Here is a 23673-nt window from a genome sequence, read left to right on the forward strand (position 1 = left end):
TGGAGGACTGTTGCCGAGGCCCTATGTTCCACCAGGAACCAAAAGGAACCATGATAAAATTTCAAAAGTAGGTCACCATAACCTACTTTTCAGTTGTCGTACTCCAAGGACCCAAGATGCATCAACTGACAAAGTTTGATGATTCTAAGCAAATTAGTACCATAAATATAAATTATAGTCATATAAATTGAAAGTGACCTACTTTTCAGTAGACATTTTTTGAGGATCCAAGATGCAACAACTGACAAAGTTTTATGATTATAGGCCTTAAAATGTCCAAATTATGTCTCTAAGACGCTTTGAAATCAAATGCCTGCAAAGTTCAGAAAGTAGGTCACTGTGACCTACTTTTTAATAAATATGTTTTATGGTCCCAAGATGCATCATCTTACAAGATTTCATGATTCTAGACCTCTTGGTATACGAATTAATGACCTTAATTTTTTTTAAAAAATTAGCCATAAAATTCAAAAAGTAGGTCACTGTGACCTACTTTTTAATAAATATGTTTTATGGTCCCAAGATGCATCATCTTACAAGATTTCATGATTCTAGACCTCTTGGTATACGAATTAATGACCTTATTTTTTTTTTAAAAATTAGCCATAAAATTCAAAAAGTAGGTCAAGGTGACCTACTTTTTAGTTGACGTACTTTGAGGACCCAAGTTACATCAACTTACAAAGTTTGATGATCATAGGCCTTAAATTGTTCAAACAAGAAGTCTGTGAGCCAATGCTCACTAATAATACCCCCGCTCTGATGTGAATACACAAGTTCGGTTATGGACAAACACAGTGATAATCAGGAAATTGAAATCGGATTTGTAAAAACTGAATCCCAATATATGGCATGCCTAAACAAAGATTGTGCTAAAATTTCAAGCATCTGCGATGAGTAGTTGCTAAGAAAACTACAACTAAAATTTGCTACGTATGGTACGGACAGACACATGGATAAACAGGAAGTTGACATCGGATTTGTTCCAAAAATGAATCCCATTATATGGCAAGGCTTAACAAAGATTGTGCTAAAATTTCAAGCATCTGCAATGAGTAGTTGCTGAGAAAACTATGACCAAAATTTGTTATGTATAATACAGACAGACGCACGGATAAACAGGAAGTTAACATCGGATTTGTACAAAAATGAATCCCACCATATGGCATGCCTAAACAAAGAGTGTGTTAAAATTTAAAGCACCTGTGATGAGTAGTTGCTGAGAAAATTGCGACCAAAGTTTGTTATGTGTGGTACGGACAGACGCACGGATAAACAGGAAGTTGACATCGGATTCGTACAAAAATAAATCCCACCATATGGCATGCCTAAAGAAAGATTGTGCTAAATTTCAAGCATCTGCAATGAGTAGTTGCTGAGAAAATTGCGACCAAAGTTTGTTATGTGTGGTACGGACAGACGCACGGATAAACAGGAAGTTGACATCGGATTCGTACAAAAATAAATCCCACCATATGGCATGCCTAAAAAAAGATTGTGCTAAAATTTCAAGCATCTGCGATGAGTTGTTGCTGAGAAAACCACGACCAAAATTTTTTATGTATGGAACGGACAGACGCACGGATAAACAGGAAGTTGACATCGGATTCGTACAAAAATGAATCCCACCATATGGCATGCCTAAAGAAAGATTGTGCTAAAATTTCAAGCATCTGCGATGAGTAGTTGCTGAGAAAACCACGACCAAAATTTTTTATGTATGGAACGGACAGACGCACGGATAAATTAACAGGAAGTTGACATCGGATTCGTACAAAAATGAATCCCACCATATGGCATGCCTAAACAAAAATTGTGCTAAAATTTCAAGCATCTGCAATGAGTAGTTCCTGAGAAAACTGTGACCAAAATTTGTTACGGACAGACAGACAGACACACAAGGGTAAAACAGTATACCCCCCCTCTCCTTCGGAGCGGGGGTATAAATATCCCTCTAAATCATTTTGAAAAAGAATGGCAGCAAAATTTTAAAAGTAGGTCAACGTGACCTACTTTTGAGTCCATATGATATGAGGTCCTTAGATGCATCAACTGACTAGATTTGATGATCCGAGTCCTTATAGTAAGCAAAATAGCAACATTTTAATAAAATGTAATTTTTGGTCAACTTTGAAGTGACCTTGAGACTATGCCCTTTGCCCCAAGGTAAATCCCCGTGCAAATTTTAATCTACAACATATCCTCATCCTTTTGTGTAAGTTTGGTGATAATCTGCCCAGTGGTTCTAGAGAAGAAGATTTTTTAGCAACCAGTACTTTTGTTTCTATTTTCCTAATTATCTCCCCTTGTTTAAGGGTCACAACCCTAGTTTTACTATAAAAGGGAGCCCTTGGGCCAAGGATACCCTGTGACAAATTTGACAATAATTGGCCAAGGGGTTCTTGAGCTGTGGCCCATATTCTAAAAAGTTTACACACACACTGCACAATTGGCCATAGCATTAGCTCTTTGAGCCTTTGGCTCAGAAGAGCTAAAAATAAAATAATTAAATTAAATGATGTACATGTTCTTATACTTTATCTTGAGATAATGAAATTCTATAATTTGTCGAAGACCAGTTTTTTGTACTGGTTACAAGATTTCATGATTCTAGACCTCTTGGTATTCGAATTAATGACCTTAATTTTTTGAAAAAAATTAGCCATAAAATTCAAAAAGTAGGTCAAGGTGACCTACTTTTTAGGTGACGTGGAAGTGATCAAAGAAATTGAAAATTTCAACTTTTCTATTTTGGAATAAGACTTGCATCATATAATTGTATCTTTTTCACAGTTTCGAGATGTATTGGTCCCACCCAAACAAAAAACGACAACTTCCGGTTATAAGAGAAAAACTACATAGTAGGGGTTTTTAATTTTCCCATATATATCACTTATAGATAGAGTTCTTCAAATAGTTTTTAAATATGTTATTGAGACTGCAGATGTCTAGATTGACGTCAAACATCTTAGTAAAATTCACTTCCGGTTGCGTATTTTCCTGATCTCAAATTGAGATTTTATTCACCTACCGTATTTGGCCGAATATAATACGCATTGGTGTAAAATACGCACCCCCCTTTTTGAGCTGAAACTGGGGGGAAAAATGCAGTTCGGTTGTATTATACGCAGAAGAAAATTTTACCAAGCGGTGTTCTGAACTTTTGAAAATCGCGGTAATTTTCTATGAAAATCGGCGCGGAGATAAAGTGCCGAAAATTTACAGAACAAGATATTTTATTCAAATGCGTTTTTTTTTATTTCTTAATCTTGACTTTCCATATCGCGGCAATCCGGAGGAAATTATTTATTTTAACAGAGCACGAGATAATGTTGAATTAAAGTATTAACAGTTTATTATTAATTTTTTTAGCATACAGTGATATTGAAATTAGACGTCGCCGTATTCTAACTATTCTTTGTGGAAATAATTTTATTTCAACAAAGCACGAGGTATTGTTGCAAGTTTAACAGTTGTCATATTTATTTTTAGTTTAAGGTAATGATGTTGAAAATTATGTAAAATTAACAGGGCAAGCGATATTGCAACATCAAAGTATTCACAGACTACGATTTTCCTCTTTTGAACTTGAAATTAATTAATTAAATAAATAGCTGATGTTATAAAAATAAAATCAAAATTTAACAAGCGTGTAAAGTGTAGTTATCAACACACCTCCAAAGCTGTGAAAAATGATGTACAAAGATGGGATGTATGTCTTCATACATCGAGGTAATCTTCGTGGATATTTTATTTTCTACAGAGCACGAGTAAATGATAACACTTAAGTTTCAACATACTTCATATTTCCTTTTTTAAATCTCAATCATTTTAACACGAGGCCGATATAAGATAAAGTATAAAATTACATTTAACAAGCGTTTAACTGTTTAATGTGTATTAATCAACACACGCTTATACATACGATGACCATAAACCAACCCCCGATTTATAACAAAGAAAATAATCAAAGCCATTAATAAGGGCAGTAAATGATCAGTGCTCTAACTGTAAAAACAATGCTTTGGAGTCGGAAAACAATTTAATTGCCTGGAGGGGTGTTGAGGGGTAATTATCAAGTGACAAGCGCACGTGTTCACAACATTGGCTTCCATTCATTGGGACGTATAGAGGGATGTTTATGTTGAAATGAATTTTCTCTGAGTTATTTAAAACCTAAAATAAATTTTATTATTTGTATTTCATTAAAAAAATGACTTATTACTTTTTTGACCAAGTGTCTGACTGATTAGGTACATGTTGTACTATGATTACGGAAGCACGTGGCAAAGGAATGTGTCAACATCTATAAATAACATCGTTAATGGCGGCTTACACGGAGACGATGAATATGCAGCTCAAATTAATTTTAACTTGCTTTTAAATTTAATTTAACTATCAAAAGGTTATAAATATAACATTTTTAACAAGCCTACATTCCAACAATAACTTTCCGAAGTTTTAAATACGGCGAAAAACAGCAAAAAATTGCGTAAGTCTCTAGGTAATACTACGGTATGTGCATATGATAGCCGTGTTTCACATGAAAGAAAAACCTATCAAAATCCCATTGTGGTGTAAAATACGCACCCCTTTCTCACAGAAAATTATTTTGGAAAAAAAGTGTGTATTTTATCAGCCAAATACGGTAATTGCTCAGCACCAGTAAACGACTGAAGACTAAAACTTTCCGGACTGATAGTCAGTCACCAGTTTTTCCACATCATGTGAAAATCGTATGTTGCCGTCACTTTCGGTCGTGATTGGAAGCGATGCAAAAAAGTGAACTTTCCAAGTTTTTTTTTCTTTTTACAGAAATTTTTGGGTGATGCAGATGTTAGATAGACTATAACTAAGCAAATTATTTTCAGTGGAAGTGCTGACCAAAAAAATGCCAGTTGTCTCAATCATGAGTAGTTTATCATGGAAACTTTTAGTGATGATCAGTTGTGAGTAATTAAGGTGTAGAATGAACATTTTATTTGTTTGGAGTAATCTCGGTCATGATGAAGTAAAAAAAAACATAGAAAGTTAGGAGTTATTTCTGGGATTTTCACAATGACTTTGACCTTGACATTTGACCTTGAACTTTAATGACCTTGGCCTTTGACCAAAAGGTCAGAATCAATAATTTATTTAATCCTCTTTTCAAAAAAAAAATTTTGCTTTCTCTAGTATGTGGAATTTATTTCAATTTTATTTAGAATTAATATTAATGGAATGAATGTCGAAAACAGCGGTTTTTTCCTAGCAAATAAATTTTCATATTCTCATTGACACCTTTTTCTTCCTAAAATGCATATCTGAAATTTTAATTTATGCTACTTACATTTAATTCAATCCACTCAGAGATGCTTATTTTAATCTTACCTATTATTTCAGGATATTCAGTCACATCCGAACCCGATCCAACATTTTCATATATTTGTAAATAAAGTCTCGACACTGCAGTTCTTATGCATCATAGACTCTAAATGATTAACTCAATGCATTCCAAATATAGACCAACTAAAATAATTTTTTAAACCGAAAATCTGTATTATACCCCAATCTTGTTTCTCAAAATTATTTAATACTCATTACTACATTCCATAACAAACAAATCTCCACGTGTTTTTATTCCCATTTATTCCTAAACAATTAATTTACTACCTCCATCTTCATCGGAATACATTGTCTAGTTGTTAGCGCACCTGTCTTATAAACCAAAGGTTTTGAGTTCGATCCCTGCCGGGAGAACTTTTTTTGGGGCATTTTTCTTCCTTTTTTTCAAAGCAATTGACACGGAAACACTTAAAAAGATGGAAAGGCCTCTACCGTATATACTCGCCTATAAGTCGGTTTTTTGGGAGTTAAATTTTGGTCCAAAACTCTGTTTCCAACTTATAGGCGAGTCATAAAAGATTAGCCTAGTATCTTTTTGGACAGCGAAATGAAGTATTCTATAAACATTTCCAAGGATCATCGTTGAACAGAGTCTGGATATATTATATCATTTATGTATATATAATTATATAATAATTCTAATAATTCTAAGATTATACATAAAGTACAAGTATTTACATATTTTAATAACTTTATTTTTATCTTAAGTGTGCATTTAGTATTTTTCTTAAAGATTTAAAACTAAATATCGGTGTCATTTCTAAAAATATTAATCGAAACCAGGTTAAAACAGAGCATTCATCTGAAATTGTCAACTGACAACTGCACCGACTTATAAGCGGGTCAATAGCAAATTCCTCCAAAATAACATAAAAAAATACAACCGACTTATAGGCGGACCGACTTATAGGCGAGTATATACGGTAATTGGTCCGAGACAATTAGTTTAGCAGTTTTTACTTGTATTTATATATCTGTGGAAGCTATATCTGTGGAAGCCTTAAGATAACTTTTGTTATTCATTTAGAGCAATCATATTGACAAAATTTTGTTTCTTTTTTTTCAAAGAATCAAGAAAGCGGAAGACCTGTTATTGCTTAGGCAATACAGTACAGCTCACGAGTATCTTCCGGAAAACACCGGCCACGGTGGACCTTTGGTCCACACTTTTGTGTGGACTTTGAAAAATGTCGGTGTCTTTGATGTTTCGTTTTCAGCGCTAAGCTGGCACATGGTGCAACACGGTGTGTACACGGTGGAACACAGTGCGTTTGCTCATGAAATTACTTTAAAATAATTCATTGAAGATTTTAGAATAAAAATCATTGAAATGCATATCATCCACCTTATGCATTTTCCTACTTTCGATATTGCACTGACGTGTCAATGAATTTAACAAAGACGGAATTTTACCATGCAGTCAACAATCTTGTGTTATTTGGAAGATACCTTCTTAAAGATTATTTTGATTGTAAAACAAAAGCTAAATCTAAATTTAAAAAAAAAAAATAAGAAAGGAATATTTTGCATTTGTACTATGCTCAGGAAATCCATGTGGAATTGTCAATTGATTATCTTATCCGACGTACTTTTTTTGAATTATAAATTACTGTAGAAACTGGTGTATATGTAAATAATTACTACATCAAAATACGACACAGAAAATATATTGTTTACTTTAATTTGAATCGGATGAAAAAAAAATAGCTATGAAAAGATTGACTTAAATTTCCGTCCCATAACAGAACCCATATTGAGATGAGACCCAATGTAGTCTCTGTGTAATGAGTAAATCTCTGCCCAGCCCATCAGAAAATATGAAATGTTGATATTCAGGTATTGAAGATGCCCACCTTTTTCATCTGTGTCTGTTTGTAATTGTTCAGAATTATGTGTAAAATATAGACCTTAATATTTAACTTGCATTTTGTGTACAGATCAAAGCATTATGGGCACAACATTTTTCACAAAACTTGTCGCCAAGAATATTCACAATATGTAAACGATAAGATGTAAAACATTATAATTGTGCTCAACAGTTGTCAATGACGTCGATAATGGAAAAAATTTCCAATGATACTATTCAATGAAAATGATATTTCTGCAATATGTTCTATGTTAAACAATGATGTAAAAAGCCAATCAGTTTTCTTCCGTAGTGTGTATGAAAAAAAGTCTTCTATAATTGTTAATAGGTTCACTGCCTAACTAGGCATATGCATAGGAGACATGAAAAACTAGATTGAAGATTTTATATTTTACTAGTACCTAGCAAAGATATTTCAAACCATTAAATAAAAGCAAGCATACTGTATATGTGCTCTCCCTACATGTAATAACAGCCCCCCCCTTTCCATAATGAGTTTTATGGATAATTTCTACATGGACATGTTAAAAAAAGAACAATATTTACATATGCCTATTTATTGTATTACCTGTCCTTTTTAAGGATTTATTCTAATCCTTTTCAAAAATAGCATTTTAATGATAAATAAAATCAACGAAAGAGAGACAATTTTACGACATGGAGAGTTATGATTTCTTTTTTTCTTCATTTCACCAGTAAGTTAAGTTACAGTATATAACGACTTTATATAATCTAGATCCAGTTGAATAATATTCGAATAATATTCGTTTGTAACTGTAACTTGTTTTTTAAAAATATGTTGCAGTACTAAAAATTCTTTAAACAATTATAATAAATAAATAGTTGTTTATTTTTCAAGTTCCAATTAACTTCCCAACACGTGTAAGTTTCGAAGCCAGTTGAGGTGTATAGTATACACTCGTCTAGAGTTTCAACTTGTGAATAATGTCACAAGGGCCACAGCAACTGAATGTCCCAATATATTTTTCTTCTGAACAGGTGTGAAATATATTAGCCAAGGAGCGACTTCATTCATACATGAGAAGTTTCTGCAATTCATCGATATCCGGTATTTGAACGTGGATTCCATGTGTGATGCGTTGAACTTGTACCTAAATTGTGCCGATTCTATTTCGTTTCAATTAATAAAAACTGGAGGTGAACTATGATTTCTTAAAAAAAATAAGAGAGATACATTATATGTATATGAGAAAAAAAAAAAGAACAGAAGGATGAACCTGAAAGTAAAATCTCTCTCTCTCTTTCTCTCTCTCTCTCATATCTTAACATTACAAAATATGGAATTCAAAATAATTTTTAATTATTACGAAAAAAGTGAATAGTATATAATTTGTAAAAGAATTTTTAGAATGCTGCATTGGCAGTTCAAGCGATTTTTTTTTTATTTTTCGTACTGATCGTAGAAGATTAAGTAGTAATAAAAAAAAATACCCAGATAGAAATACTGACACTTTACATATTCGACAGAAATAAACGTTCAAACATTGAATTTTTTTTACATTTATGTCTCTTAATGTCAAGTTTAATCAATGGATGCATACAACTGCTTGATTTTCATGTGAATTTGCTGATTGTATGACTACCAAACTGCGTATAAGATTTTTTAGTGAATGCTATGTGGTTTTTTTTTCTTGCATGTACTTTTTCTTCCTCACATGTAGCTACATAGTATCTTCATTGATAAGTGGTCTACACTTTTTATTTTATTTCTACAAAATAAGACTTTATTCATATACCATATGAATATCATATTGCACTGACTCGACATTTTTTTTTCACTATTATTATTTATGATGTAGTGATCAGATGATGCTAAATTAGTTATCTGATATCATAGGTATTATTTGTAAATGCCTTTACTGTCAATACCTTTAATACCATATTATTTCACAGAGAAAATAACAACTAAAATTATCGATCCGTATCTATGTTTGGCATTGAATAATCATTAAACTTAAAGACAATGTACTTGTACTTGGATTTGTACCTGCGCATTTATAGCATACGTCAGAAATATATTAATTTGCACAATTGACATGTAGTTGTTTTTGTTTTCAAATGAATATGAAATATGAATTCAACAGAAATCAAAATAAATTTATTCAATTGATATATACATGTATACCGTCAACGGTGAACCAAAGTCTACACTGAACGCCGCTGTTATGTTATGACCTTACATGTATGATAGTGAGCTGTTTGAATTAAATAATTTTTCATTTACTATTTCTTTCTAGCAATTAAACCAACATACCTATGATTTCAATTCTAAAATTATTTTTAAAAAAACACACCATTTTCTTCCGTAATTTTCTTGCATGGTGGAACACGGAGGGTCACCCAATGAAACAGTAATGTCCACGGTGTGACACGGTGCGTCTTTAGTGTAATCGCAATAGATGCACATGGTGGAACTCCGTGTACACGATGCAACACGGGTATTTTCCACCATGTGTTTCCCATGGTGGGGTGGAAAAACCTTGTGAGCTGTTCTGTAAGTATCTAGTTATTATGTTCCCCAAACAAAGTTTGGGAACATATTGTTTTTACACTGTTTCTTATTAAGGTCTTCTGTCCTCACGGAAGACCTTATAGTGATTCTACTGTACTTTATTAGGTCTTCCGCTTTCAATGGAAGACCTATAGTGATTCTACTGTTTCCTATTATTATTATCAAGGTCTTCCGTCTTCACGGAAGAGCTCATAGTAATTCTTATAGTGATTTCTCGAAGACTATTGGATGGATTTGAATGAAATTTTCAGGAATTATGTGTCGTAATATGAACTTGATCTATCTGAGAGAAAAAATTGAAAATTCACTTCCGGTGCCAAGTTACAGACCATTTTCTGATTTCAAAATGACATTTTGTCCTCGGATAATCTCAAGAACGACAAGAGATATTAATGTCAAACTTTCAGGGATTATAGATCGTAACAGATACTAGCCTGGCCGCTACTTTTTGTTCGTCTTCGGCACTTCCGGTCGCTTAAGGAAGTGATCAAAGAAATCGTAAAATTTCAACTCTCCTTTTTCAAAATCAATTCCTATATCACATTATTGCATCTTTTTTGTAGTTTCGAAATATGTTGGTTCCACCTGAAACAAAAACGTCAACTTCCGGTTATAAGAGAAAAACTACTTAATTTGAGTATTTTTCTTTCCCATTAATATCTTTTGTAGATAAAGTACTTGAAATGAATTTTAAATATGTTATTCAGACTGCAAATGTCTACAGTAACGTCAAATATCTTTGTAAAATTCACTTTCTAGTCACGTGTTTTTCTGTCCTCAAAATGAGAAGTTGTCTGAGCAAGATCTCAGAAACGGTAAGAGATTAAGACACCAAACTTGTATGAGCAACAGACCTTAAGATGTAGCCAAAACCATTTGGGTTCAGAGCATCAGCTGTCACTTCCGGTCTTCACAGGAAGTGATCAAAGAAATCGAAAATTTCAATTTTCTTTTTTGAATTAAAAATTGCATCACTTTATTGCATCTTTTTCGCAGATTCGAAAGATGTTGGTCCCACCGGAAACAAAAAAGACAATTTCCGGTTATAAGAGAAAAACTAAATGATTTGAGTATTTTATTTTCCCATAAATATTCTTTATAGATAAAAGTATTTGAAATGAATTTTAAATATGTTATTTAGAGTGCAAATGTCTAAAGTAACCTTAAATATCTTTCAAAAATTCACTTCCAGTCGCGTGTTTTTCTGTCCTCAAAATGAGAAGTTGTCTGAGCGCGATCTCAAAAAACAGGTAAAAGATTAAAACACCAACTTTTATGAGTAACAGACCTTGAAGAGTAGGCGAAACCTTTTGAGTTAAACATGTCAGTCGTCATTTCTGCTTGTCACAGGAAGTGATCAAAGAAATAAAAAATTTTAACTTTTCTTTTTTTGAATTAAAACTTGAATCACTTTATTACATCTCTTTCGCTGTTTTGAAATATGTTAGATTCCACTGGAAACAAAAACGTCAACTTCCGGTTTTAGGAGATGAACTACATTACTTTTTTATTTAACTTTCTCATAAATATTGCTTATCGATAAATTGCTTGAAATAATTTCATGTATGTTGTAGATACTGCAAATGTCTAGAGAAAAGACAAAGACTTTTCAAAAAATTCACTTCCGGTAGCGTGTTTACCTGTCCTCAAAATTAGAATTTTTTTTCACAATATTGCTCGGCAACAGTAATCGCTTGAAGTCTAAAACTTTCAGGACTGATAGAAGGTGATCAGTTTATTTGAATCGTGAGAAAATCTTGTATTGCCGTTACTTTTGGTCGTGACAGGAAGTGATGCAAAAAAGTAAATGGTTAATGGTTAGCACGTTGGATTTTCACACTGACGACCAGGGTTCAATCTCCTGACTGTCTGAATTTCTTTAATCTCTTTTTCAGCTTGAATTTTCGTTTTTATTTTCAGAATCAGATGGAAGACCTCACATGCTCACAATGAGTTTCTAGTTATTATTATGTTCCCCAAGCGAAGTTTGGGAACATATTGTTTTTACTCTGTTTCTTCTTCTTCTTCTTCTTCTTCTTCTTCTTATTCTTTTTTTCTACTTTCTTCTCCGGTACTTTTTTGTCCAGGAGTGTTCTCATAGAACCACTCATCCGATTGACATGAAATCTTTTTAGGGTTAATAGGCATGTTGTGTAGGTGTTCAGAACGAAGGTCATTTTGCATGCACACGCATGCACGTGCGCGTGCGTGCAATGAGTGAAATGACTGATATACTTGATGAAGCCGTAACTTTTATATTTCTTGATAAATTGCTTTGAAACTCAAAATATAAAGATATATTAGTAGTCTAGACAAGATAACATGGTCAATTAGCGTGAACTCACACGCATGCACGTTCGCTCTTCTCCGATTGGCTGATACAAAAATCTCAATAATTTCCATGTTTTTTGACAAAATACTTTGAAATTTAGAATATAAGTATATATTATAAGGTGCTACAACATTATATAAAGGAAATTTCTTGAAAACATGCGCATGCAGGTGTGCTGCAATCTGATTGGTTGAAACTTTAAATGTCTATGACTCCCTTGGTTTTCAACAAAACAAGATGAAATTTACAACATGGATAGGCACATAGGGCTTCTACATTATGATAGTATCAAAATTGAATGCAAGGCCATGCATGCGCGTATGCTGAATTCTGATTGACTAATACTTAAAGGGTTACATCTCTGTTCTTTTTCAATGACATTCTTTAATATTTAACACAAATGTATGCATTGTGAGACAGTATAAGAAAATTTATGTGAAAAATGTAGAAAACATTTGCAAGCACATGCGATGAAATTTGATTGGCTAATACCCATATGGCTATATTGGAGTAGTTTTCCAATGAAATACCCTTAAAAATAAAGTGTCCATCTATATTACAAAAGTATTGTCTAATTTATTGAAGCTTGTAGGGAATGGGGCATCATAAGGGATTGGGGAGTCGTTTCCGTTACAATAAGCACTAGTTAATATTCTTTTTTTTTCTGACCAAATTTTGTACACACGATTTCTTGAAAACAATTCAGTAGTTTTCAATGAAACTTTCATAAAAAATGAGTTATCATATGAACTTTGTTCATCACAAAGAAAATTCGGAAAATTTGCTTCCGGTTCCAAATTATGGGCAAAATTCCTGATTTTTAAATGGAATTTTGTCCGCAGCATATCTAAAGAACAACTAAAGGTATGAACTGGAGACTAAGAGATTATAGAACATGACTTCTAGATTACCAGAATCTCCTTTTCATGCATTGTCACTACTTCCGGTCGCTACCAGAAGTGAATAAAAAAAATCAAATTTTTCATCTTTTTGTTTTTCAATATATTTTGCTGATATTAGTAGGGTTAATAGAGACTCTTTTCAGAATGCATAATATATAATTTGTTTGAAAATTGATAATAAATATTAAAATTATTATTAATATTTTTAAGACAAATACTATGCACACGATATCTCCAGAACTATTCAGTGTTTTTTTGTCAATCTTTCAGGGATAATGCATTTTTAAAAGACATTGTTACATTTGAAAAAATTTTGGAAAAATTCACTTCCGGTTCCATGTAACGGGCAGTTTTCTGATTTTTAAATGGAATTTTTCTGTGGCAGATCTAAAGAACGGCTAAAGATAAGAACTGGAGACTTATTGGAGAGCATAGAACATGACTTCTAAATTTGCAGAATCGCCTTTTTGTACGTCGTCAATAGTTCCGGTCGTTACCTGAAGCGAATTAAAATAGTTGAATTTTTCAACTTTTTTGCCTCTATATATTTTAATGATTTTACTAGGGATAATAAAGATTCTTATAAGAAATGGTCCCATAAGCATAATGGATAGCGTGTTAAATTTTCACGCAGGTTACCTGGACTCAATCCCCAGAATGTCTGGATTTTTTTTTTTTTGTACCTTTTTTCAGCTGAAATATAATACTGTATCTTTGAAATGTTTGTTTGTTGTTAAACGTCCCTCTCGAGAATTTTTCACTCATATGGAGACGCCACCACTTGCCGGTGGAGAGCTGCAAATTTTGTCCTATGCTCGGCACTTAAGGCCATTGAGCAGTGAGGGATCTTTTTCGTGCCAACACCTACTGCCACACGGGACCTCGGTTTATACGGTCTCATCCGAAGGACCGGTCTTCACATCCCACAGTGGGATTCAAACCCACCAAGTAAGGATCAACTCCTTACTTCGCGACTCTAGAGTAAACGCTCTAGCCACTGTGCCATGCGGGCTACAACATGGTTCTTTAGAATGATATCTGGTATAATTTTCCGCTCCAATTACACAATATATTTTACATTCAATTTTTGTTTTATAGTATTTCATGTATTAAGGACTTAAAAGGAATGCACAACGTAATACAGATAGTTATGAGTGAGGAATCAACTTCTCTCATGACGGAGAAGGGACGGAAGACCCTGTTGCCATGGCAACAAGTTTCTAGTACAGTACAAGTCATTTTTTATCATACTGGTTTTATATCATACTTCATTTTTTATCATTGATATTTGAAACACAAAACCATTTCTTAATAATTCATTGTAAATTTCGTCTGTTATTATCATAGGTAAAAGTGTACACTTCGCTTACTATAATAGATAATTTTCATCCGTAATATTTTTTTTCACACCTTTTCACTCTCAGGGCAATCAACAAAACAAAAAGATAACACCTATCCACCTGTGGTTCATGCACTGTCTCTTGTCTATACACAATGGCTTGGCTGGGGAGATTAGTCACACTCCAGTGCACTTACCTGAGCGATTGACACCCAAGTTTGTTTATTTTACGAAATACATTACACAACCACACGACAACACAAAACTGTTCGCAATCTTATTTTCTTCTTTTATCTTGACATTGTACATTGATAATAAATGTGTTTTACCAAATGTGTTGAAACTAAATTTAGCGTCAATTAACCCAAGCTTTCTTACGCTTGTTGCCTGATCAATGTTCATAATTAATTACATTTATAAAACTGCCCGATTAATTAAGAAGTGATGTGAAATTAACTCTTTTATCAGTCTGTCCAAGCGGCTTTGAATTTACATGCTCATCAGTGTATCAATTAATTTCAATTATACGGCGACATTAAGTGTAAATTGGCGCAAGCTGCTTGGGTGCAAAGAAGAAGAAAATCTTTGGGCTTGTGTCTGAACAGATTTTTCCCCTGACACTTAGCTTGGATGTGTTCACTTCCAGCCAATAAATACGATCACAACTGTCCCACTTCATCAGTTGCTTCGTGGAGCACAAGCTTCGTGGAGCATTCCCCCCAATAATATTCTAGTGCTATTTTCTCTCATATTCTCTGAAAATCTTCTAACGGCACTTCCTATAAGTTTGCCGTAATTGTTCTCCATCTATAGTGCTGTGTATCTGTGTTTTTTGTGATTAGTGCTTTTGTTTATTTTTTTTTTTATTTTGTGCTGTGATTCATGTTTATGATTCCACATGTGAATAATATTGTGCTTTATTTCGACAATGGCCAACAAAAGGAAGAGAAATGACATGTACCTTTCTCAAAAGTTCAACATAGTGAAACTTCTAGACCAGAAAAAATCACAGTCAGAAATGGCGAGGCGTCTCGGAATTTCCCAATCAACAGTGAGCCTCATCTCAAAGAACAGATTAAAGATTAAAGAAGATTATGAGTCGTGTGCAATTCCGACAGAAAACGGCAAAGAGGTGGAAAAACTGCGGAAGTTGGGGGAGCATTGAAGGAATGGTTTAAAGCAGCCAGGCACCGGGATATTCCAATCACGGGATCTATCCTTCAAGAAAAAGCGACAGAGCTTGCGGAACGCCTCAATGTGACGGACTTCAAAGCAACAGACGGCTGGCTCTCCCATTGGAAAGGATAGGGAAACATAGGATTTAAGCGAATGCACTGGGAAAAGAAAGATGCTGACACCAACGCTGCAGACCACTGGAAAGTCAACGTTCTACCAGAAATTCTACGAGAATACAAGCCCGATGATGTGTGCAACGCAGACGAAACAGGTCTTTATTACAGAGCAATTCCAGAGGGAACCCTCACTTTCAAAAATCAACAGACCAGCGGATCCAAGAAAGCAAAAGAGCGTGTGACAGCCATGATCGCCACCAACATGACAGGCACGGATAAAAGAAAATTATTAGTGATTGGGAAGAGCAAAGACCCCAGGTGTTTCCGAGGAAAGAAGAGTCTTCCAGTGAAGTATGCAGCTAACAGAAATTCTTGGATGACTGGTGAGATTTTTAGTGAATGGATTCGTGATTTCAATCGTGATATGTGTCGACAGAAAAGAAAAGTTATCCTGTTTGTGGATAACTGCAGCGCCCATCCCAAGGAATCAGCACAGCGACTATCAAACATCCGCCTGGAATTTCTGCCTCCCAACACTACATCATTGATTCAACCATGTGATCAAGGCATCATAAGAAATTTAAAATCCAGCTACAGGAGTGAAGTGGTAAAGAAAATCATCAGTGACATTGACAACTCGGAGCTCTCTGCAAACGACCTTGCCAAGCGTGTAACACTGCTGGATGCAATTCACATGCTTAGGAAAGCCTGGAACGCCGTGAAATCTTCCACTATACAGAACTGCTTCAGGAAGGCCGGATTTACAGCTGATGAACACCAGGCAGATTCTGACGAAGAAAACAGTGAGATTCCAGAGGGTGTGACGGAAGAACAGTTCAACGAGTTATTGAGAGCCGAAGAGGATATTCACTGTCATCATGTTACGACCGAAGAAGAAATCTGTGCTGACATCATGGCAGAAGAGTCACGAGATCCGGAGGACGACGCAGAGATTGAGGAGAACGAGGAATTTCAACTACCCGTAACCAGAGGTGAAGTCGAAGAAGCGCTAAAAATCATTAGAAGATTCATGGAGGAGAACAGCTGTGATGATTTCGACCAACTTTACGAATTAGAGGACAAGTGTAAGAAGATCTTTGAACTCCTGAAAATACAACGGAAAATCACCAAATTCATCAACTGGATACCGTACGTATATTGGTAAGTATGTTGTGAGATGGTGAAATGCTGAACTGACATGCTGAATCTGTATTTAAACGTTCTTTAGTTTGTATGTTTTTTATGTCTACTTTGGTTTAACAAAAAAATTGAATAAAAGAAACAATTTGAATGCATGCACTGTTGTTGTAAAATTATTTTGATACCGTTAATATATTCCGATTGGTAAGTACAGTTTTTGTTTGATTTTGAGGTGATATATGTGTATTTTTACGCTCTTTCGTTTGTACATTTTTATGTCTACTTTGGATGAATAAAAGAAATAAACAATTTGAATGTACGCTCTTTCGTTGAGTTTTTTATTTGATATGCGACGTAAAAAACGAAATATTGGTAGTTTGAGTTGATCATTTATTTAAAAATGAAAGTAGACCAAAATGAAAATAAACAAGATGGATGCCAAGCGATCTAGAAGAATAGTTCGAAATTCTTCTAGAGAGTTCGTAGACTATTAAGCTTTATTTCAGTGAATTTATTTACTACAAAAAGTTGAAACAGTAAGTAAATATTGAGAAATGATATGTCAATTAATTTGTATTTCAAATAAACGTAAAAAAAACTGAAATTACATGTCACATAACATGTATAATACATGTACATCCAATAAATTCCACAAACGTCGTTTCATGTCAGACATCTGACATGAATTTCGGCAGACTATGGTTATTATAATAGTCGCTTATCATAAAGTTTTGGCCTGACAAATAAACTATGATAATAAACGACTTGTACTGTATTCTTAATATTATTGTATATAGACCAAATTTTGTAAAGGACTGTCCGCTCCATTTCTCCAGAACAGCTTAAGATATGAAAGTAAACTCTGTCAGATATGATAGATAATGACTTGTAGATGTCACCGTGAACATTTTTTCCATCATCAATACTTCCGGTCGTCACAGAAAGCGGATTAAAAAGTCGATTTTTCCAATTTCTTCGTCTTTCTAACTTCTTTTTTCTGTAATATTCATAGGGTATGTAAAGGCCCCTCTTTAAGATTTTACGTATTGCCAGTTTCTTCATTTGATTAAGAAGGAATTAAATATCTTTAAATATCTTAAAATTTCTGAAAATGTGGGACCAACATTTCTTAAACACTACAAAATATTGATATTTCTTTTCGTATATATAGGGGACTGCTTAGGGCTCATTTGCGTAGGATTAAGTATAGAGGTAACACTTCTCTGGTGATTGAGAGAGGACAGAAAAACCTTCCTGTTGCCATAAAAACAAGTTTATATTAAATAAAAATGGTTGTATATGATATATACCATGTGTGCGCCCCCCTTTTATTTTGTGAACTGTAGAAGACATTGTCATCTTTACAGACCCCCTTCTCTTTTATTGTAATGAACGCTTTTATGTTTTGGATTCTAAATAAAATGACCTTGACCTTCATATCACAAGCAACTCTTCTTGAAGTTTTCAAAATGATAAGGCTCAATTCTTTCTACAAAATAATGGTAATTTACATGTTTATGTTCAAGACCCCCCACCCCCCTCAAAGTAGCCAGGTGGAATAGGCAGATATAAAATATACAACTTATAAGGAACTTCTTAAGAGTTTCATTAATGAAATTCAGTTCCCCTGACGTGATTTGATATTTTGCTACCATTCATTCTTCTTCTATTTTTTCTATAGAATTTATAATTATTTTATTTAGAATTAATTCATCTTAAAAACGTGGCGACTGTCAGCTGCATTCATTACCATTTCACTTTTTCTTCTATATCTATTACTTGCATATTGATAATTTCATTAAATAATATTTATAAGTATTAGAACTTCATTTCCATCGTTTTTATAAAATTTGTAAATCCTTGGATCCGCTCCTGCAGGTGCGCGAAAGCCCCATAACTACTGTAAACAAATTATTCATCACGCCGAAAATGTTAATGATTCCGCTAAACTAAGAAAGTTTACACATAGTCTATCATCTCATAAACAAACATCAGCCCTGTCCAATGCAGAAATGCTCGAATTGAAGGGGAAAATTCAGGAATTATTTTGCGTCAGGCATGTTTTGACGTGAACCTTACACGGCATTCTGTTATTAAGGTCTTCTGTCTTCACGGAAGACCTTATAGTGATTTTATTGTTCCTTATTAAGGTCTTTCATCAACGGAAGACTTTATTGTTTTCTTTCAGTTTCTTTTTCCCTATCATTAAGGTCTTCCGTCTTCAGCGGAAGACCTTATTTTTCTTAGGTTTCTTTTCCACTATTTATTAAGATCTTCCGCATTCACGGAAGACCTTATAGTGATTCTACTGTTTCTCATTATTATTCTTTTTTTGGACCAAAATTTTCTGCATGCGATTTCTCAAAAACTATTCAGTAGTTTTCGAAGAAACTTTCACAAAAAATGAGTTATCATATGAACTTTGTTCATCACAAGTAAAATTTGGAAAATTTGCTTCCAGTTCCAAAATATGGGCAAATTCCTGATTTTTAAATGGAATGTTGTCCTAAACCTATGCAAACCTAAAGAACGACTAAAGGTATGAACTGGAGACTTATGAGAGATGATAGAATAGGCCTTCTAGATTACCAGAATTGCCATTTAGTGTGTTGTCACTACTTCCGGTCGCTATAGGAAGCAAATTTAAAACGTCAAATTTTTCAACTTTTTTGTTTTTCAATATATTTTGATGATATTAATAGGGTTAATAGAGACTCTTTTCCGAATGCATAATATATAATTTGTTTGAAAATTGATAATAAATATTGTAATTATTATTAATATTTTTTAGACAAATATTGTGCAGGCCATATCTCGAAAACTATTCAGTGGTTTTTCGTCAAACTTTCAGGGATAATGCGTTTTAACCCCTGCGAGATGAAATTCATAATTTCAGGAACTTTGATGAATCATTCATGAAAATTCATGATGTATTCATGACTGGTTCATGACTGGTTCATAAAGATGGTTCATGAATTTTATTCATGAATATATTCATAAAATGTAGTTCATGAACAAATGATGAATATATATGAATATAGGTAATTTTCAGTTTAAAAACAGAAAAAAAAACATTTAGTTCAAGGTAATGAATGTTCATGAATTTTCATGAAGACTTAATTGACACAAGCGATTGCCAGAAAACACTCATAACTCCCATAATACAACTTTTGCATGCACATGCACTGTTGAACAAGCCCCTGGTATAATCAGGTCCAGTCCAAAGACTATTTCTACCTACGTAGCTATGAATAGCTACGTAGGTATTTAAACCTACCCAAAGTAGCTATTTTTACCTACTTTTTGCATTACTTGCATTTTGTGGCCAAATGGCCAAACGGCGCAACATGGTGAGTACCAAATTTCTTGCTACAGTCACACTAATGATGAATACAACAAAACTTTGACCAAAAAATGATTACTTCATAAATTAAGAATTTTGCATAGTAATTAATGCAAAATTGTTAATTTAAGACGTTATCAATTTGTGGCCAAAATTTGGTTGTATTCATCATCAGTGTGACTGCATTTAGAAATTTGGTACTCACGGTACCATGTTGCGCAGTTTGGCCAAAAAATGCCATAGGCACTCCCCAGCTTAAATGTTAAAAAATATTTAACTACTATAGTATAGTAGTTATATATTTTTTAACAATTAAGCTGGGGAGCGCCTATGCATTATGGAAGTAATGCAAAAAGTAGGTAAAAATAGCTACTTTGGGTAGGTTTAAATACCTACGTAGCTATTAATAGTCTTTGTACTGGACCTGATAATTAATTACATGTTTTCATTTATCTACTATCTGAAAAAATATAAATCATGAAATCTGTAAACATTTCGTGTTTTGATTATAATTAAACAAACACTGCATCATCATTGCATAGCCCAGCAATTTTTTTTTTTATTAAATTACCCATGTTCCTTTATTATTTTATTATTATTATTATTATTATTATTATTATAATTAACCAGTTACATTGAAAATGTGCTTTAAATAATCTCATTTTTCACTACGCAACGTACTTTCTTCGACCGAATTTTCTCTAAAGTCAAAATTAAAGCAAGTTGTGAGAAACTGAAACAATTAAGAAAAAACTTCGTAATCTTCGTTAAAACACGTCATATATTTATTTACAACTAAAAGATTATGTGTCTTATCCGTACTGTACCGTACTATTCTTGGGTCGAAACGCTTTATCCCCGTACAAAAATATTGATGTAGTTAAAAAGTCATACTTTTTCCATGCATCGTGTTTAAATGATACAACACAGATTGCATGGTTGTGGGGATTCGAAACTACATCCTAGCTCTGCCTTACATTTTTAAGAACCCAAGTTTCCATTGGTCAAGACGAAAGGCGCAAACTTGAAACGCGCAAGACGTTGGAAATGTGAATTGATAGAGTAGGAGGATCGATATTAAAGTATTATAATTAGCGTAGTCATTCTTTGTCAGCCTCTTAAGGAAATAACAGAATACGAAGAAGGAAGAATATATATATTCAGAGGATCAATCTACTTTGCAGCCATAACTTCAGAGATTTGTGGTGAGTTACAAAAAACGGTAGGCAATCACTGATTTAATCATTTAATCAGATATCTGTCAGTAGATGTTACTCTATTTGTTAAATTATTTTGTTTTTTTTTAAAATGAAGACTTTGCCAAACTTTGCTTTGAGTGGGGATCCAACCAAAGTAATATACATTAATTATAGATAGGCTAGTTTATCAAAACATTCATAGGCCTATTGACGGGTACAACATGACAGCCGAGGGAAAAAGGCTAACTTCCTCTCAGACTGCTCTATGGAAGAACTGCCACCCCTTCTAGATCTGCTTATGATGCATAAAACTAAAATTAATAAAACTTGCAAGAAAAGTATAAGTTTTTTCCTGTATCTTTAGCTAATGGCAGGGAAGGGGATAAAACCTAATTTTGGTAAATTTACAATAAGAATTCAAAACTTTAAGAGTATGAATTTTTTTTTTGGAAGGGGGGGGGGGGGGGTCCTGACCACTTTTACACTTGTAATCTAATGGTGCTTTAATTGATTAGATAAGGCACATACAAAATGTTTTGACCCAAGACTGTGGATGCTAATAAGAGTTGTGTAAAATGAAAATTCTAAGTTAAAAGTCATATAATTGTTTTATTGTAAATTTGTAGATGACAAGAAACATCTTGAGAAAATAAAAGAAGGAACTGGAGAATTTAACCATACATTTCAGGATGCATCAGTACGTATGAAAAGTTTCTTTTAAAGTGTAAGCCAAACAGTTCAACTCTCTTAAGTTAATCTATTAGAATAATTATACTTTCACAAATTAAAATGATTACACAGACACAAATAGTCTATCATTAAAAATGAAAATATTTTTTTCTAAATAGCATCCTGTTCCAGCAAACTATTTTCAAGGCAAACAAATTTGCTCCTAAAAAGAGCACCAGCTTCATCATCTGATTCAGCAACAGAAAGGCAGTCACCACCTGCCACATCACTAAATACTACAGGTAAATCAAGCAGGTTAATGTACCTAGTAACCTTTGAACTGTTTGCAGCATCTCTCTGCACTTACCTTTTTAATTTTTTTTTTTTTTTTTTTTTTTTAGGGAAAAAAATCTTATTTTTGTTATAAATTGCCTGAAAATTTCTTTTAATTCTGTTTTAATAGGCACACTTTCTTCAGAAAGTGACACTGAAGATTTGAACCATTAATTTAGGTCCAGGGAATCTTTAGACAAGGACAAATTAGTATTTTTCATATTTAATTATGTTATAGTGTTTAAGCCATGATAAACTTTTAAGAATCATTGTTTTAATATTGGATGACCTACCCCGGTAGTCCTCGGTAAATTTATGATCCCCTTTGCAGTTTCATTTGCAACTTTATGTCAATCTGTTTTGGTAAATGTAACTTTTTAGCATTACACACCAAAAGTTGCTTTTAATACTACACTTTTCAGCTAAATAAAGAGTATACTAGATATTTATAGATGAATTTTTTAAGGTGAATGTTCTTGGCAACCTTCATTATAATACCATGTTTCAGTGTAAAAATGTTAAAGTTTAAGATTTGTTGATTCTCATTAGTTAAGAAATGTAACAGAAATCTTCATGGGCATTTTCAGAAAATCCTTGTTCTTGTAGGGAAAAGAGAAGCAGTTCGTAAATGATGTTGATGAGTTGAGATCAGAAGATAAGAAACTCGGCAAAAAAATCCGGGCTCTTGAAAAAACAAAAGAAAGAAATGAAAATATGAATGATATTCGATCAAAGGATCCGAATGATGAAATTCTGGAAATTCCAAATGGAGAACCAAGAAGAATCTTGGAATTGACCATTTCTGCTCGAAAATGCTTGATAGCCCTCAAAGCTGTTGCCCTATTGCTAAACAGACTTTTCTCCTAGACTGGAATTAAAAACTGTTCCATTTCTGGCCAAAAAAACCCGCTTTGAAATATGCTGAGGAAGGACCCCGCCCTCCTCTTTACCAAGTAAGGTTTAGGATTCTGCACAGAGTCGTGTTTGAAATTTTTCATAATTTTACCAGGAATGAACTACATGTACATGAGAAATTCAAAACATTCAAAAAGTTGCAAGTAAGTGGTAAGGCAATTGCAAAGCCTTCAATACTATGAAAATGTGTTGCCATTTGAATGCTGTTTTTTTTATTGTTATTAAAAGAAGAGGGAGCTCAAATTCAGCTAATATCAGTTCTTTACGTCTGTCTGTAAACAGTGTTTCAAGATACTTCAACTCTTTCTAGTTTGTCACTTTAAATAAGAGCAAAATAAGATATACATGTATACATAATTATGGTTATCAACTTATCAGTCTGAGAGTTGTTTACTTTAAAAAAAACATTTTGTTGCCATTGTTG

The 23673-nt window shown here is 33.4% G+C and overlaps 2 protein-coding genes across 2 annotated transcripts in view; one reads left to right on the top strand and one right to left on the bottom strand.

Moving 5' to 3' along the window:
- LOC133192081 (uncharacterized) overlaps positions 1-23673 on the bottom strand; it is a 506856-nt gene that overhangs the window by 301074 nt on the left and 182109 nt on the right. The gene's annotated exons all lie outside the window — the stretch shown is intronic.
- LOC133192350 (tigger transposable element-derived protein 4-like) lies at positions 15519-23201 on the top strand. The gene is made up of 4 exons (XM_061328367.1): positions 15519-16254; positions 16294-16735; positions 21959-22029; positions 22941-23201. Exons 1-4 carry the CDS (start codon positions 15688-15690, stop codon positions 23199-23201), a joined length of 1341 nt encoding a protein of 446 aa, XP_061184351.1. The 5' UTR covers positions 15519-15687.

This window comes from Saccostrea echinata, unplaced genomic scaffold (assembly GCF_033153115.1).
Source record: "Saccostrea echinata isolate AGI-Se365-2 ecotype Australia unplaced genomic scaffold, CSIRO_AGI_Sech_v1 ptg000025l, whole genome shotgun sequence".
In the NCBI taxonomy this organism is placed as follows: Eukaryota; Metazoa; Mollusca; class Bivalvia; order Ostreida; family Ostreidae; genus Saccostrea; species Saccostrea echinata.

Coding starts and splice junctions, on each gene's coding strand:
- LOC133192350 (XM_061328367.1), top strand. CDS start 15,688: ATGCACTGGGAAAAGAAAGATGCTGACACCAACGCTGCAGACCACTGG. Junction 16,255..16,293: donor AATCCAGCTACAGGAGTGAA/GTGGTAAAGAAA, acceptor GACAACTCGGAG/CTCTCTGCAAACGACCTTGC. Junction 22,030..22,940: donor ATACATTTCAGGATGCATCA/GTACGTATGAAA, acceptor TTGTTCTTGTAG/GGAAAAGAGAAGCAGTTCGT.